Genomic DNA, 17298 nt, shown 5'->3' with positions numbered 1-17298 from the left:
TCAAAAGCTGTATAAGATATCTCATTTAATTTTCTGTAAAAGATATATCATATATAAGATATCTCATATTCTGTATATGATATCTTATATAGTTTTATCAAATTCGGGATCGACGTTGCTCATTGAATAAATGTTAGGTTGTCTTGTCATAGAGAACGGTTTTATGAGAACGGGTACCGGACGTATCCTATGTTAACGTTTTGAAGAGTCTCTGTGGAAATACTCTTTCAAGCTTCATCCAGTTTAGGTTAATATTGTGGGGTTGTGCATGCTTCTGTATAATGTATTTCTATCGACGATGCCTCATCGAAGATTTTGATTTATGTAAATTTAAATTTTGTAGTAAAATAAATAATACCACAAGATAAATAAGATAAATAATACCACAAGATATTCAACTAGAGAATTTGAAATACTTGTTGAGTTGCTCGCTAGGATAGGAAATCTAAAACCTCCATACGAAAACGTATTATTTATGATTTAATTACAACACCAACTTGTCAGTCAGATTTAAAACAGTAATACACGTAAATAGAGTTGCATACGAAGATGACACATAAACAAATATTGCATGTCCTGTTTCAATCGCATGTTCAATAGCTAACAAAGTACATATCGTACCGCATCTTTATGACAGCGTGTCTGATATGATGATACTTGTCACATGATGGGGCAATTAAAAAGCTCAGATCATAATGCCCTTATTCGGAGCCTCTCTAAAAAAATCTGAATGACGGTAGCAGACGACAACAATGGTTCGCCATTCTGATCATCTCTACTGTTGTGTTATTTGGTGTTTTTCGGATAATAATATATGTATTGGCCTTGCAGTAGGGAATCATTATGTTTCACGATGGTTTCGTCCTCGTAAAACATGGATTTATCGACATTATACTGATGGCTGTTTGGAGAAGACACTGCCCTTGGCCGTGGTACTAATGAATTTGTCAGGGATCGACGGGAAATCAATAAGGCATTCCTTTCTTCTGATGAATATTTTTTTTGCCTGTAAACAAAACACAATTACGCTAATGTAAATCGAATCTAATATAACGTCTCCTTACCGCAGAAGTGTCGGCGGAACCAGAAATACTGGAAGAGGTGTTTAAAGTTTTGGCTGCAAAGTAAATAAATATAAACATAAATAATTCTTATTAAATCATTCAGTAATTTCGACAATGACTTGATGCTCCCATGCTAGTTACACACATATATAAAGATGGAAATGATGATCTAAGTAATGTTAAAAAAGATTTGGATCATATAATTGTTCAACTTTGATATATGATAGTGACGGGCTATGTTAAGTTGTTATAACCTGTGATGAACCATTCAAAAAATAGTTTGGCAATAACATATGTTTGAAATATTCCAAATGATCATGCTGACAAATCTTTTTAATTATTCGCTACATTCACACGGACATATTGAGCTATAAATCATATACACTTATGTTTTGATGGTAACACACATTTATAACAAGGGTGAATTGGATACTTGTTGTAGAAAGCAATCAATAATAGTTACGCTCATGTCGAGCGACGTCACTAAACCTATGAAATCAGATCACCTTATTATTATCAAAAACATTAAAACTCGTCCTTGCTTTCAGACACATCATAACATGTCCTTGTTTTCAGACATATCATAACATGTCCTTGTTTTCAGACACATCATAACATGTCCTTGTTTTCAGACACATCAAAATATGTCATTGTTTTCAGACACATCATAACATGTCCTTGGTTTTAGACACATCATAATACATCCTTTATATTTTAATCAGACAAGTCATCAAACGAATTTGTTTCAACCAGCACGTACAATAACAAATGTTCTTATCCCAGATACTTCGTTCCATGTCCTGGTTATAGAAGGACATGTCATTTCATATCCTTGGTTTTATATCATTATATCACCTCCTGGTTTTATGAGACATATCATATCATGCCATTTGTTTGTTTTACTCAGACACATTGTTACCTTCCCTTGTTTACCCCCCCCCCCCCCCCCCCCCCCCTCCCCCACCTGATATCATTCCTTGTTTTAATAAGACACATTATATCATGTCTTTATTGCAATCGGACATATCATATCATGTTCTTAGTTTAATCGAACAGATCATATCTATCCTTTGTTTGTTTTCAACTGATATATCATATCATGTCCTGTTTTCATTTTGTTACTTCAATGACATGATGACCTACCTGCGTTGTTGTTTGGCGGCGGTTCGAAATCTGCCCATGGATTTATATCGGCTGACTGGTTTATGTTGTATATAAGTTCGTGTAAGGAGTTCACATCCCTGCAATACACGTACACAATATTGATAACAAATGTTTTATAATTGTCTCGTCTGCCTCAGGAAATCAATACATCAGATTTCCATGATACCAGATAAACAGACACCCTGTTACCATCGTAACAGATATATAATGGGAGTCTTTAAAACAATAAACTCGTCAGAACTTGGTTTACCTTACTGGATTTGTTCTTTCAAACCTGCTTAAGAGACCGCCTCTGTTAGTAGCCTACCAGTGTTAAGAGACCACCTGCTCAAAGACTACATGTACCTGTGTTAAGAGACCACCTGTTCAAAGACTACATGCACCTGTGTTGAGAGACCACCTGCTCAAATACTACATGTACCTGTGTTAAGACTCCACCTGCTCAAAGACTACATGTACCTTTGTTAAGAGACCACCTGCTCAAATACTACATGTACCTGTGTTAAGAGACCACCTGCTCAAATACTACATGTATCTGTATTAAGAGACCACCTGCTCAAGTACTACATGTACCTGTATTCAGAAACCACCTGCTCAAATACTACATGTACCTGTGTCTGCTCAAAGACTACATGTACCTTTGTCAAGAGACCACCTGCTCAAATACTACAGACCCCCTGCTCAGAGACTACATGTACCTTTGTTAAGAGCCCACCTGCTCAAATACTACATGTACCTGTATTAAGAGACCACCTGCTCAAATACTACAGACCACCTGCTCAAAGACTACATGTACCTGTGTTAAGAGACCATCTGCTCAAAGACTACATGTATCTGTGTTAAAAGATCACTTGCTCAAAGACTACATGTTCCTGTGTTAAGAGACCACCTGTTCAAATACTACATGCATCTGTGTTAAGAGACCACCTGCTCAAAGATTACATGTACCTGTGTTAAAAGATCACCTGCTCAAAGACTACATGCACCTGTGTTAAGAGACCATCTGCTCAAAGACTAAATGTACCTGTGTTAAAAGACCACCTGCTCAAGTACTACATGTACCTGTATTAAGAGACCATCTGCTCAAGGACTACATGTACCTGTGTTAAGACTCCACCTGCTCAAAGAATACATGTACCTTTGTTAAGAGACCACCTGCTCAAATACTACATGTACCTGTGTTAAGAGACCACCTGCTCAAAGACTACATGCACCTGTGTTAAGAGACCATCTGCTCAAAGACTACATGTACCTGTGTTAAAAGATCACCTGCTCAAAGACTACATGCACCTGTGTTAAGAGACCACCTGCTCAAATACTACATGTACCTGTGTTAAGAGACCACCTGCTCAAAGACTACATGTACCTGTGTCTGCTCAAAGACTACATGTACCTTTGTTAAGAGACCACCTTCTCAAATACTACATGTACCTGTGTCTGCTCAAATACTACATGTACCTTTGTTAAGAGACCACCTGCTCAAATACTACATGTACCTGTGTCTGCTCAAAGATTACATGTACCTTTGTTAAGAGACCACCTGCTCAAAGACTACATGTACCTGTGTTAAGAGACCATCTGCTCAAAGACTACATGTACCTGTGTTAAAAGATCACTTGCTCAAAGACTACATGTTCCTGTGTTAAGAGACCACCTGTTCAAATACTACATGCATCTGTGTTAAAAGATCACCTGCTCAAAGACTACATGTACCTGTGTTAAAAGACCATCTGTTCAAATACTACATGTTCCTGTGTTAAGAGACCACCTGTTCAAAGACTACATGCACCTGTGTTAAGAGACCACCTGCTCAAATACTACACGTGCCTGTGTTATGAGGCCGCACGTGTATTACATGAAATGTAGATGAACATGTTACTCTAAAGAAACCACCTCTATTAGCAGACTACTTGTTTTAAGAGACCACCTGTGTATTTCTCTCTTCTTTATAAGTATTAGCATAAAGTCAAATTAGGATGAATATGTTACTCCTAAATATATATATAGAACTGATGTGTTCGATCATTTTATTTGTGTGAAGCGATAACAATGCTTAAACTAAACCGTATTAAATACAAAATTGTCAGGATATGAAATGTTCTATTGTGTTCTCCTTTCTGTTTCCATTGTAAACCCTTTCACTACATTATATTATCTTACCACAATTCACCTTTTTTTTTTGTCTTGATACACCTACGTTTAATGCATTTCTTCGTCGTGACACAAATCTATTTTGCTTGTTACTGTGTCCTGTAAAACTTACAGCTATTGCAATTCCGTGTCTATGGTCACACCTATAGCTTACCCTGTCTCTACTATTCTGGGCATCCTTGTATATAATATGTTACCTCTCTAACCCGCGGATTTCCTCCTGCTCCATCAAAGTCTTGCTGCAGGTCGATCCGTCTAGACTTTCCACCGTGATTTTCGTATGCTTGCATAGTATGAACGGTTCTGTTATCCCCGTGTTTATTAATACTTTGGTTCCTGAAACACAAATGATCTGGAATTATACATCACTTGTAATATCGTGAAGTTTTGGCCTCCTTTATCCCATTGTATGATTGTTGCAGGCGACTAACATGCTCCGATCTCTCCCTACATAGTTGATATTAAATCAACTCCAGAGCAGCTTCGTGAAAAAGAGTTAGCTTCTTGTATTCTATTGCAAGGTAAAAGAAGGCAACTGATACGCACACTATTTACGTCAACGCGAGCTTTGCTTTGTGTCCTCCGATAAGTGATACAAAAGGGAGAAAACGCTGCTTCCATTTCAATAATTGGCGCTTATTTCTATTCTCTACATTTGTTTTTTAACTCAAGAGTCTCTTTACGAGAAGGTTTTCTTCACACACATTTATATACTTATTTTGTTGCTCATTTATGGATATCAATCCTCGAGAGTACGTAGATGCACAACCGTGGCAATGGGTATTCGTGAAAAATGAGCAAATTCAAACGTGCCTTGACCAGATATTTTACGGTGATTAATAAAATCCTGATTCTTATAAATAAAGTGTCAAAAACGAATTACCAGCTCATCTGATTTTTGTTAGGCGAACTACAGCGGGTTTCACCAAATTTGGATGGATTGAAACAAGTTTGTTTTTCTCTTTTTCATTTACGTAACCAAATTTTGTTTCTCTCACGTCTTAACCAGGATTTGGTGAACAATCAACAATAACATTTCGAATGCAACAGTAAATATGGTAGCTTTTCTAGATAACGTACAAGTTTACGAGGATATTTGACTCTCAGAAGGTCCAAAGCATGAAGCTTATCAATTAGTTTCTGTTCACTCCCTAAGCAGCATTTAGAAACAAAATATAGTTCCGGAATGGCGATCACCGGGTACAAACTGTAAGTCTAAGTTAGATAGAGGAGAATGAACACGGTCAGTCAAAGAGGATTTAAGTTCACGCAAGGCATACATGCTAATTGCTCATACAAACGTTAAGAAATATGTTTGACATAGTGTTTGAAATTCCACGGAGGTAAGAGTAAAACCATATATATACTGTGAAATCTTTCGTGGGTTTTTAATTTCGTTGATTTCGTAGGTATTCTTAGTCCACGAATTATTAGGTCAACGAACTAGTTATAAGTTTTATATAAAGCAATTATCTGTTTGAGTGGGCAATCGTAATTCATAAACTAATTTACTCACGAAATGGTGTTTTGTTGGGAAACCACGAAATATTGACCCCACGAAAATATCTAATTTCACAGTATCTCAAAATATAACTGATATGTCGTACGTACCATTGTGAAGAGGAAACGCCTGTACCAGCGCTAGAGTCTTTATCAGTTGAATCTCTAGCAGTTCCAGGCAGGCGGAAAATATTTTGTACAGACGTTCTAGCTCTTGAGCGTCATCTGTACCGAGAGTTGCGCTGAAACCCAACATATTATTGGCGTCATTATCACAAAAATATTAGAAGATTAATAATAATAATAATAAAAATAATGATAATTCGAGGTTCTTATATACCGCTTTATCACAACCTAGTTCATAGGTCGTCTCAAAGCGGTTCACAAATTATTATCCGTGGTTATAGGGCCTTAGCAACTAGCCAATATCTTTCTTAACTCCCTGGGGAGCATACAGCCGGTGCTGCCATTTCGGCGCTCACAGATAGCATTAAACAATTCAAGCACTGCCCAATTGCAAACACGTACTCATTTACAGTTGAGTAGACTGGAACAAGCGGAGTAAAGTGTCTTGCTCGAAGATACAACCGCAACCCTTCGGTCACGACCCGGGCGTCCTACCGCTAGACTACCGTGCCTNACATGTGTACTTGTCAGCTTGTACATGTGGGTGCAGCTCACTGCATAGCATAGTATACATACAAGGCACATTGATTACAAATATATTGTGGACAAGTATTGACATACAAAATAGGCGAATGTTCTCACAAGAGGTTATCACCAGAACGGCACCTGACCGGTGAAGTGAAAGTGAAACCACAGACTAAAAACTGAAACATTACGTTATTGACCACGAATAATGCTTTACGTATTGCTTTTTTTCTATTTCAGGTGTGGGAATATTATATTAGAATAACACACATACCTCAAACAGATCGTTTAATTCATGTTGTGTGAAATCGATGCTTAACAACATTTCTATCGACAGCATTCTAGTGTTTACCAATGGCGAATAGACGGTACGAGTTATCGGCCTTGATATTGTATGACACCCGGTGAGGGCACTGTGAAATCGGTAACATATTTTCCCGCCACTGGGAGTCGGCGGTCCCTTCACTTTAGGTCTCTGGTCTGTGCTAGCATTCAGACAGGTGAGAACGGTGTCACATGTGACTCGACTATTGATAATACAAGCTACTCTGTGTGGATCTGTCGATCGTTTTTCAGGATAAGAATACGTTTACTATACTACCCCAACAGACTATTGACATGCAGGTTTAAGTGGGCGTGTCATAAACTGTTGCACATCAGATACATTTAGATATAAATCCTGTGGAGATCGGAAATGGTATATCAGAATCCGACACGTCCGATTTTATAATATAATAGTTTATGAACAGCTAAAAATGCAAAATACCAACCGTTTTGACTTTCGGCTACAACCACATAACTTGCACCAAGCAATCTATTTGCCAGAATAATCATTCAAGCAGGAACATGTGACGGACAGTTGCATCTTGCTAAATATCTTTTGATGCTTAAGCGTAATATATCGATGAATTCAATATTGATTTTCTTTGCTGATAATGTCTCGCGAAATATAAGTAGTGTATATGATCAATAACCAAAAAGATCACTGGACAATTAGGTCTACAGGGTTTTGCAATTAACATCATTGATAGAGATCACCGATGCCAGACCACCAATATTAATATTAATCTTGCTCACAATTAAAATACAGTTTTATAAGAGCTTCTATCTATCAACGCTGCGTTCCCGTCCTAAGCTGATTTGAGGACATACACAATTACTTGCATTCTACTGATTTAAGGTGGAGCGTGACTAAGTATGGTCCACTGTGGGATCGGGCGTTTCCATATTACTTATACTCTGTTTCCTACCGTTTTCTTACTGTACACTGGACATTTCGCTGCAGTGTATCTTCCTATATAAGTAATTAAATGTGAAAGGCGAAATTTCGCCCTTTGCCTGTAAAACCCGAATTCGCCCAGTGTAAATTTCGCCTTTCACATTTAATTACTTTGTAAATTATTATAACCCTCGCGAAATAAAGCTACTGTACAATACCTGATCTTCAAATATTTCCTTCGAGTAAACTGCTTTTAAAGGTAATTTTTCGGTGAAATTCGTCGAGATGCCACCATTTGTCAGCACAGTGATGATGTTCTAAAGGATTTTGACAATATATCTAGGAGTTCACATTTTGTCATGGAAAAAAATATATGGGAAAGGGATACATAAGAGTACGCTGGCGGTAAATGATGTGATAAATGAAACGAAAGGCATTACATCGAAATTGTTTATCACAATGACAGTGTGCAAATATTTTAATTGCTTATATTCAGTGTTATTAACAGTCTTGTTATCTTAAGGTCACCATATCGTATATTGTATAATAATAATCAATATTGAATAAAGCCTGGAGTTATACTTCAAAAACGATTTTGATTATGATTAAAATCGTTTGCCACCAGTGAGATTAGCTTGTAACGTTAAAAATGACGATGTGGAATATGGTGCGTAAAACATTTTAAGCCATTTGTCCACTGCTTAAGCTCACAGAAGGCTTAATTAATTCCATGAGAATTATCTGAGATATGATTTTTTTTTTATTGTTGTTGTTAAATAAATATTTACGTCATTTGTTTCCTGTTGACGTAACTTCTGCATTACCCTATCATTTCTGGCTTAGTCCTAGAATCAATATGTAGGATTTAGGTTCCGCAACACTCTGTGATAACAGACATAACTAACTCTCTACCAGAAGGACAAATTCGTCGAATTCGACGACGTCATTTCTCGAATATTTCTTTTTTCAAGTTTCGAATATAACGAAAACATAATAGACTTTTCGTATATTTAATAATAAAAAAACAACGTTGAAAGGTTGTCCTTCACTAGTATCACGAAGGAAAAATATATCTGGTCGCTGTATCGTCGTTGTAAGGGAAAAGAAAAGTCGGTTATGTAATAATTTGATCATGACCGAACACAAGCTTAACGCACTTGTTTTCTAATTCCGTGAGATAAGTGCATAGATTCTTTGATTGGTCCATCGCGAGGTAATTGGAAAAGGGACTTGCATCAAGTTTTAATGAAGCGGTTCTCATTTTGAAAGGTAGTGTGTGTTCTTATTAGTCTGCTACCTACGTCAGCGAATAGAAGTCATACTGCACCAGGTACACGGAACATACTTAAAAAAACTTAATTAGCAATTTAGTTGCACTACATGTCGATCGCAATTCACTGTAAACTTAAGGAATTAACACTAAGAAGGCGACACACCGGAGAGTGCGTCAATATCATCAAGAACAAATTAGATATCTGACTACCTCAGAAACTGTCAACCGGTACGGAGATATTTTTTCTATTATCAGTATTGACTTCTCTGGAAGACCGGTAGAGATACAGTAACTTGGCTTTCGAAGGAACTAATTATAGAGTGCTTAGCACTGAAAACTAATATTGTAAATATCATTTATCCGACACCACTATGTGTTTTTCATTCTCGGCTCATTGCATGGATAAACTTTCTAGGATTTAGTAAACTTTATTGATTGCCCACTAGAAGGTAGCATCTAGGTCCGTATTCATGAAACCGTTCTCAAGCTCAAGAATGGATTCTGTGCTCAAATCCATTTTTTTGTAACCTGCTTAAATCCCATCAAATGATTAAAACGTCAAAATTCAATACCGAAAACATTATCTGGCTTTAAGTCACTTTAAATGTTTTATAACTTATTGACAAAATAACAATGTTTATTCCTTTTTAACCGGAACAAGAAATAAGGCTGATCACAAAATACATTCTTGAGCACGAGAACGGTTTCATGAATACGGGCCGAGGACGTTGGTCGGTTTTTCTACTTATGACTTCAAGTCGCAATTCTTTGCGAAGTCATTTTTCATTGTGACATCAAAGTTCATGGCAATTTTTTCTCGGATCGAAAATAGCAAGTAGTGACGAATTCTCCAAAGAAACATATAGTTTTCTAGATACAATACCAGAATGGTGAGAAAAAGGTCCCCAAACTCGTGATGGTTTATCATCATGTGATTAAAACCATCGTTAGTTAATTTTTCTATTGTAAAAGACACTCGCGAAGAACCCCGTGTCTTTATACAAGTTGAAAATTAACAAGCTCCACTTAGTTAAACATGATAACCAATCATCACTAGTTGGGAAGCCTCCATATATACAATTTTTCGTGGAAAACAAAAATTCCCACGAAATTAAATCCCCACGAAAACATAAATTTGGTATGATATAGATAGGGAAAAATCAGAAATCATCGAAATGAAATGTCCTTGGAACAGTCTATTATATGAAAACCACGACATTTTACCCCCACGAAAATAATAAAATATACAATATGTATATAGCGCCCTATATGATTGGTAAAATTATTCTACAGCGCTTTACAACATATGTGTAATAGTATTAGTTATATTTGATAAACAAAAAGGCTTACAATCACCATTATACTTTAAGCAAGAAGATAATCATCTCAATGTGCATATAAATGATTTTTTTTATAAAGGGTGCAATGAGCCTAAAATGGGTCTTTATATCTTTCTTGAATTTGGTCATGTAATTTGACTTTCTAATAGCAGATGATAAGCTGTTTCACAATGTGGCCGAATATCCATACGCAGATATACATTTATAGACTACAGAAATATAGAATACAGTTATATAATGATTTCAGTAATAGTTTTCACTATTACAGTATCAAGAAGTGCAGTTGGTTAGAACGACCGTATCGTCTTCTGACGTCCTGGGTTCGAATCCTGGTCTGATCCTTTTGAAGTTTATACTCTAAGAACATTTTTGTCGATTTCTGTTTTGTTTAAATCCTCTAGAATTTAATCTCTTAAGCAAAGCTATTGTTATTCTGTTATTTTTTTTTATTCCCAATTGTAGTTACAATTGCTGGCAGTGGTATCACCTGACAGTTATCGTCGAGGTATGGGACTGCGAATGCGCTTATGTAAGTACAAGTAAAGATTGTTTATGTCGAAATGATATATTTCAATATTAAAAAACTCGTATATGAGGATCTTGTGAAATATCCCCCTTTAGGATGCAAGTTCAATGCCTTGAATTCACCTCTTTTCCTACTCGCTATACTTGAGATAATTCAGCAGGCACTGTGTTAATTTAATTATAAAGTGATGTCCTTACATTGATTGATCCGCAAAATGTAACATAGCCATGCTAGTGTCTGTTATATTCATTGATATAGCAAGTCTTTAAAAGAAATAGGTGTGAGTGTGGTAATATACATTGTGGTCAAGACACCCAACTGAGTATTATTCTAAATGACCCTTATGCTCTGCCGTAGTTTAGTCACCGTTGTATGTTTTTTCATCCAGTTTGAGTATAATTTTTTATCACATACCTATGTAATCTTACAGTAGTAATACAACAATTTTCTGTTGATGTTTTCTGTCAGTTTTTATCACACATGTTTGATACAAGATGTTGTATCACCATACTAGCCGGAACTACTTTTTATGGGAATCCCCTTGCAAAAAAATATCAAAGTTTGTAAATCTTTGTATCGATCTCTACCAAATACGGGAGGTATGTGATGAAAACAAGACCACACACTTGTGTTTTTCTAACAAATCAGAAAGCACTCATTTATTGCGCGGTCGTATATATTCGTCCGCGCAAGAAACTCGCGCTTTCTGATTCGTTAGAAAAACACAAGTGTGTGGTCTTGCATATGCATTGCACATATATAAGGTCATTTTACCTTTCTAATCATTATAATCACTCAATATATTATCCTTATGTTCCCAATGTATATACTGTCGTATGTATTTCTGTGTTCAAATATTGTAACCTGACCTGAAATGCATCGAGTAGAATAAACACTGCATTATATTACCAGCCTCTTAATGTTTCCGGCCAAGGGTTAAAGCACGAAATCAAAGGTTTGCCTTCGTGTACTCATTGAATGAGGAGTCTTGTTAAGAAATGTTCTGTCGTTACATTTCAATGTTTCGAATTTGGACATTTCTATCTAACCTTTCTTCATTGCCAGATACAATTTTACTTCAAGCAGAGTGTCTCAAAAAATGTTATAACGATATGAACGATATCAATAAAGACAACCTACTTGCTTAATAAAGGAACCAATTTGAGTCTGTTGAGTTGCGCCAACTCTAATCCTCGCAACCGGATTCGTTTGAGTTCCTCTCGGAGGTCCTCGGAGTCCTGCGTACCTCCAATGTACACAGCATGTGTGCAGTAAGCTGCCGTCTCTTGGTTGAGTTCTACAACAATCTGAAAGTTTAGAGAGAAAAAACCCGTCAATTATATACATATTAGATTTAAGTTTGAGTACAACGCGAAGTTATTCAAGATTATAAAAAAAGATACGGTGAAACGATTTTCCCATAATAAATATAAAAATAATTTAAAAAAAAAAGATAAATTAATGAATAAACAAAATAAAAAAATATATCCTCAGAACGGGTACAAATAGGCCTTATGATGTTGGATTCAGTGATATAAGGATTTGTTTTTAAACAAAACAGAGAATCCAATGTTTTAAATGTGTAATAAAAAATATAGTATAGGGCCACTATTGAATTAAGAGAATGTTGTTATTTGGAATATCGAGTATTGGTTGAATTTTATCTACAAACATACATATACAAAACCTTAATTACACACCAGATTCAATTACGTGTTTTTTTTAAAATTAATTGTCCCTTCCCATCATGTGGCAATGCGGAGTTTACGAAAATAATTTATAACATCTGGAAGCAAGTATACTGTTTCAAAGGCATCTGATCAAATAAAAAAGGTATGGAGTCAGTTTTACTCTACCACGTGTGTGGTTTTACGGGGTCTCCCGAACAATACGTTAAGGATTTCCGTACGACTACCACTACCTGTAATTAAGTATTCGAAACTGTTTTTGCCGGCATGACTATAGCTTTGATAAATCATAATATAGTATATTGTACAACATTATATACAACTCTATACGGTTACGATGTGTGATGTTAACTTGTGACTTACGATGTGTGATGTTAACTTGTGACTTACGATGTGTGATGCTAACTTGTGACTTACGATGTGTGATGTTAACTTGTGACTTGCTATATTATATTAACTATGTTGTTTTGTTATGATGTGTGTTGTTGCATCTAGCTTAAATAGAATATTGTGTATATCATTATAATATGAAGTAAGATCAAAGTGCATGTTTATGTCTAACATTGTGTATGTACTTGTATTATTTGTAAATACTGTATATTATGCAATGTCTTTCCTCCGATTTGTTGAAAACTATAAGGAAATAAAAAATTGGAATCAGAATCAATCATTCTGAAAAGAAAACCATACCTTGCGGGTATGAAATAAAGTGAAAATAATTAACAATGGGGTTTTGGGTAAAAACAAGAGGCCCATGGGCCTTAACGGTTACCAGAGTTCTGATATATACAGAATATACAGAGAGTTGATTTTTGTTTTAAAAACATGAACAGAAGTATTATTCAAAGTGACAAAAAACAATAAAAACAACCTTATCAAATATCTAGCATACAGATCTAAGACTGAAAAGTATTTGAAACTAGCATCTCTGATTCTAAACAAGGAAAATGAAGATATTTTAGCACTCTGTCTCCTTTGGGCGCCCTACAGCCCTTTGGGGTAGGGCTGGCTCAACATTTTCAAAGTTTCAAACTGTCAACACAGGATTATTATTATAAAAAGTTATCAACATGTAATATTCAAAGTATCATTTGCCATAATAAATTTTGCCTGGGTCTTGAGAAGAAGATTTTTTAAATTTGAGTCAATTCGACCGCTTTTGGCCCCACCCATCAGCCCCTGGGGGTCAGTCAGAGCTGATATCTGCATACAATCAAACTGCTATCCAATGCTGATAATGCTAACCCAAATTGAATTACTTCCAATGGAAATTAAACAAAATGTGATTTCCCTATATGAACTATAGTAAAGTTTACCCCCTTCCCAGGGGGAAACGTAAGACCCCTGGGTCATGAAATTTACAATTTATTTATTTTAACTCCCAATATCTTACAGGGAAATTCATATGGTTAAGTCTTCATCATAAATTCTTCGAAAAATTTATGATATTTAGCAACATTAGATAACATGCATATTTTTGCTACATTCCCATTGGTTGAAGAATAATCACATGGAGGTCAGTAATTTGAGATATTGATTCGGTGTAACAGTTTTTCGAAAGAACAGGTTAATATTCCCTTTATGACGTCAGTTCGATGGTGACGTCACGATGGCCCCAGCCCAATGAAATTACTTTTCTCCGTACAATGTTATCTTGTTTTATATCAAAACATTATTAAGCATCTAATAGACCAATTTAAGAACTTTTATTTCGTTTCGGTTAATATCACTTTCTCAGGTCCATAAAACACATATTCACCTCAACAAAAGTCCATAAAAAATGAATAGTGAATTTAGACAACGCTTTATAACACGTAATCAATAATGTGTTGGTCGGCACAATTGTGCAAATTCTCGATGCTTTATGGTCATAACGCAAACAATTAATTCGTAACATTTAAATTTAACCGTCCCTGTATCGTGTAATCGATATGTTTGCTTTAATCGGTGCGTCTCCGTAAATCTCGTTGATATACATATAATGAACATCGCTATCATGACGACCTATTGACGTTAAGCTTTGTTAGCTCCACGTCAAATTTTCAAATCATTTTTTTATTCATTTTTTTTTAAAATACTAAAGCTCTTTTAATATAAAAACGAGATTTTATCTGAGTTGCAAGTGAAATTAACATTGCTAACGAATTAACTTGGTAAGCATACCTAAAGAAGCTTTTTGATGTTGGTCTAGGATTAAAGCTCCATCAATAGTGAACTTTAAATTGGCATAGCACTGCAGTACACACCATGTCAGCCATCGAGATTGTATCAAATGGTTGATTTACCATGGAACTTTAATGTACACATATATAGGAAGTGTTGTCTATATGACAATGTCCGCAACATCATTAACACATTAGGTAACGACAATCCGTATTGATTACCCAGACGTTACTGCAAACGGGCTGATCAAGCAAAACAGGAAGTAATAGAATCACAGTGTCAACATAGACTGGATTACCTTCCTTAGTACCATTTTTTTCCGCTAGACTGAGCTCTTCGTAGACTGGATTATCTGCCGTGGTTTTTTTCTACTCTCTGGTAGGCTTCGCTTCGAAAGATCTCAGCATAAAGGAGAGATATGGTATTAAGGTAATCCAGTCTCCTATTATCTAAGCAAATCCCATTGGAGAGAAGAAAAACCACGGCATACGATCCAGTCGAAGTTTAAACACACCAGCACAAACTCGGGACTCAAACTTGATATAAAATGCAACAGCACGAACCAAACAAATTCAAAGACCAAAGCAGATACATCTAGAAACGCCATAGAGCAACACTAAGGAACTCAGGAAGAGTAAGGTTTTTAAGCACCAAATGCAATAAACGTAATCCGATATTTATCTTGCCTTTTCAAAAGAAGGGCTCAAGCAAATGATTAATAAAAGACGAAGTTGTAAAAACAATCGGAATATTTTGTAATCTGTTTTTCGCGTCTTTTGTTACATAAAAAGAGAGGTAAAACCGGCAAATTAACATTAAGACGTATTTTGTAAAATATATGAAGTTAAATCGACACAGTAAGGTTTGATTTGTCGAAATTTTAGTTGAAGAAGAGCTATTTTGGAACAGTTGTATGTATTTTTCTAGCATGGTTATCCCGAGTGGTAGTGGTAATGCCCCCAGTTTTATTTGCCACCTCGATTACTGCAAACAAATTTTAAAGTCCCTCTTCCCTCTTTTTCCTCTAAGATTCTTTTTCCCATTATTCTAAATTGATCCTCTAACCTCTATATAATGCCCACACTTCTCTGGATAAATTGTGGCAGTATAAGGAGTGCTGTGAGTCTTTGGAATACTATTTGGATCCATTTGATATTATATGAACCCATCTTCATTGTAAACTAGTCATTACTAATAATTCATGTTCACATACTCTTTGTTACTTGCATAACGTTTTTATTGATAACCCGTTATCTACCGATGAAAAGGAATAATCATGACGAAAAACCATGAATCATTTCATTCCCGTTACATTTCCTCGAAAAAATATTTTCGTGATTGCATTTCAAACGACACATCTGACATGTATGGAATTTTGTAAAATATCAAATCACCGATATGGTCATTTTCCTTCATGAATTGTGCTTGCAATGGATGTTCATCAAGAATTGCGAATATAGTGATACCACTGATAACTATGTACATTATTAAAACATGTACTTTGTCAAGATATTTATCTCGCTCAAATACATAGTTAGTTCGCTTAAGGATCCCTGTCCAACTGCACTGTGGTTTTCCGTACATAAAGTGACTGTATACATTTACATTTGCTCTGCATCCTTCCATTGCAATGCTTTGCGAAGGCAAACGTTGTGATGAGACTATATCCACATTTGCTATTGTAACGCCAGCAATCTCTATTGTGACGTCATCAGTTTTCATTGTTGTCAAGACCTAATTTGCTGTTCCAAAACTGTTCAAAATTACTAAATAAAGCATAACTACTCTATCAGAATGTAAATATATATCATGAATATTTTAGCAAATATTGTTATGTTCCTATATAATACACATTGCTATTATTGAAAACTTACATAAAGCCCGGTAGCTAAAACGTTCATTTCTTAAATAACTGGTTATTCTTGACAGACCAGTTATTAATGTTTTTTAGCATTAGAAATCACTATCCAAATCTCCGGGCCTAGAATAATAAATAAAACGCAAAACACAACTTGGACCCATAAGCGTGATTGTTTCAGACGGGTCTTGAAAAGATATTGACAATATTGTATTGTATTGTATTGTATTTTATGAACAATGTTTCTGAATAATAGTGACACGCTTATTCATCCGAAAATGGACGCTTTCATAGAACAATTCAAAAACAACCGTTTACTCTTACTTATATTTTGTTTACATAGACATGATCAATATTTGTGGGCTCTGTTTGTTCCTCTGATTAATCAATGATAATTGTCTGAGAACAAATATAAATGGCTCGCGTACATATTTACGCACAAAGCTGCAACAATGCTGCAGACCAGGTATTTAATGCAGATCCATCTTATATCTTTATTATTTAAGTGTGACCTTGGTATTATAGAAGTCTTACCTAGGTATATTATTGTATTACAGAAGTCTGACCTCGGTATATTATTGTATTACAGAAGTCTGACCTCGGTATATTATTGTATTACAGAAGTCTGACCTCGGTATATTATTGTATTACAGAAGTCTGACCTCGGTATATTATTGTATTACAGAAGTCTGACCTCGGTA

General features: G+C 35.6%; 1 protein-coding gene across 2 annotated transcripts in view; it reads right to left on the bottom strand.

Moving 5' to 3' along the window:
* Window positions 1-17298, bottom strand: part of LOC110454206 (regulator of G-protein signaling 9-binding protein-like) — a 28261-nt gene that overhangs the window by 2500 nt on the left and 8463 nt on the right. For both annotated transcript variants that reach the window (XM_021503589.1, XM_021503588.1), the window contains exons 3-7: window positions 12029-12195; window positions 5991-6121; window positions 4577-4715; window positions 2208-2305; window positions 1065-1117 (exon numbers count right to left, since the gene is read on the bottom strand). In XM_021503589.1, the coding sequence (XP_021359264.1) occupies window positions 1065-1117; window positions 2208-2305; window positions 4577-4715; window positions 5991-6121; window positions 12029-12195 (588 nt within the window). The remainder of the gene's footprint in view (window positions 1-1064; window positions 1118-2207; window positions 2306-4576; window positions 4716-5990; window positions 6122-12028; window positions 12196-17298) is intronic.

This window comes from Mizuhopecten yessoensis, unplaced genomic scaffold (assembly GCF_002113885.1).
Source record: "Mizuhopecten yessoensis strain PY_sf001 unplaced genomic scaffold, ASM211388v2 scaffold7725, whole genome shotgun sequence".
NCBI lineage: Eukaryota > Metazoa > Mollusca > Bivalvia > Pectinida > Pectinidae > Mizuhopecten > Mizuhopecten yessoensis.
This window is presented reverse-complemented; position numbering and strand designations above follow the sequence as displayed.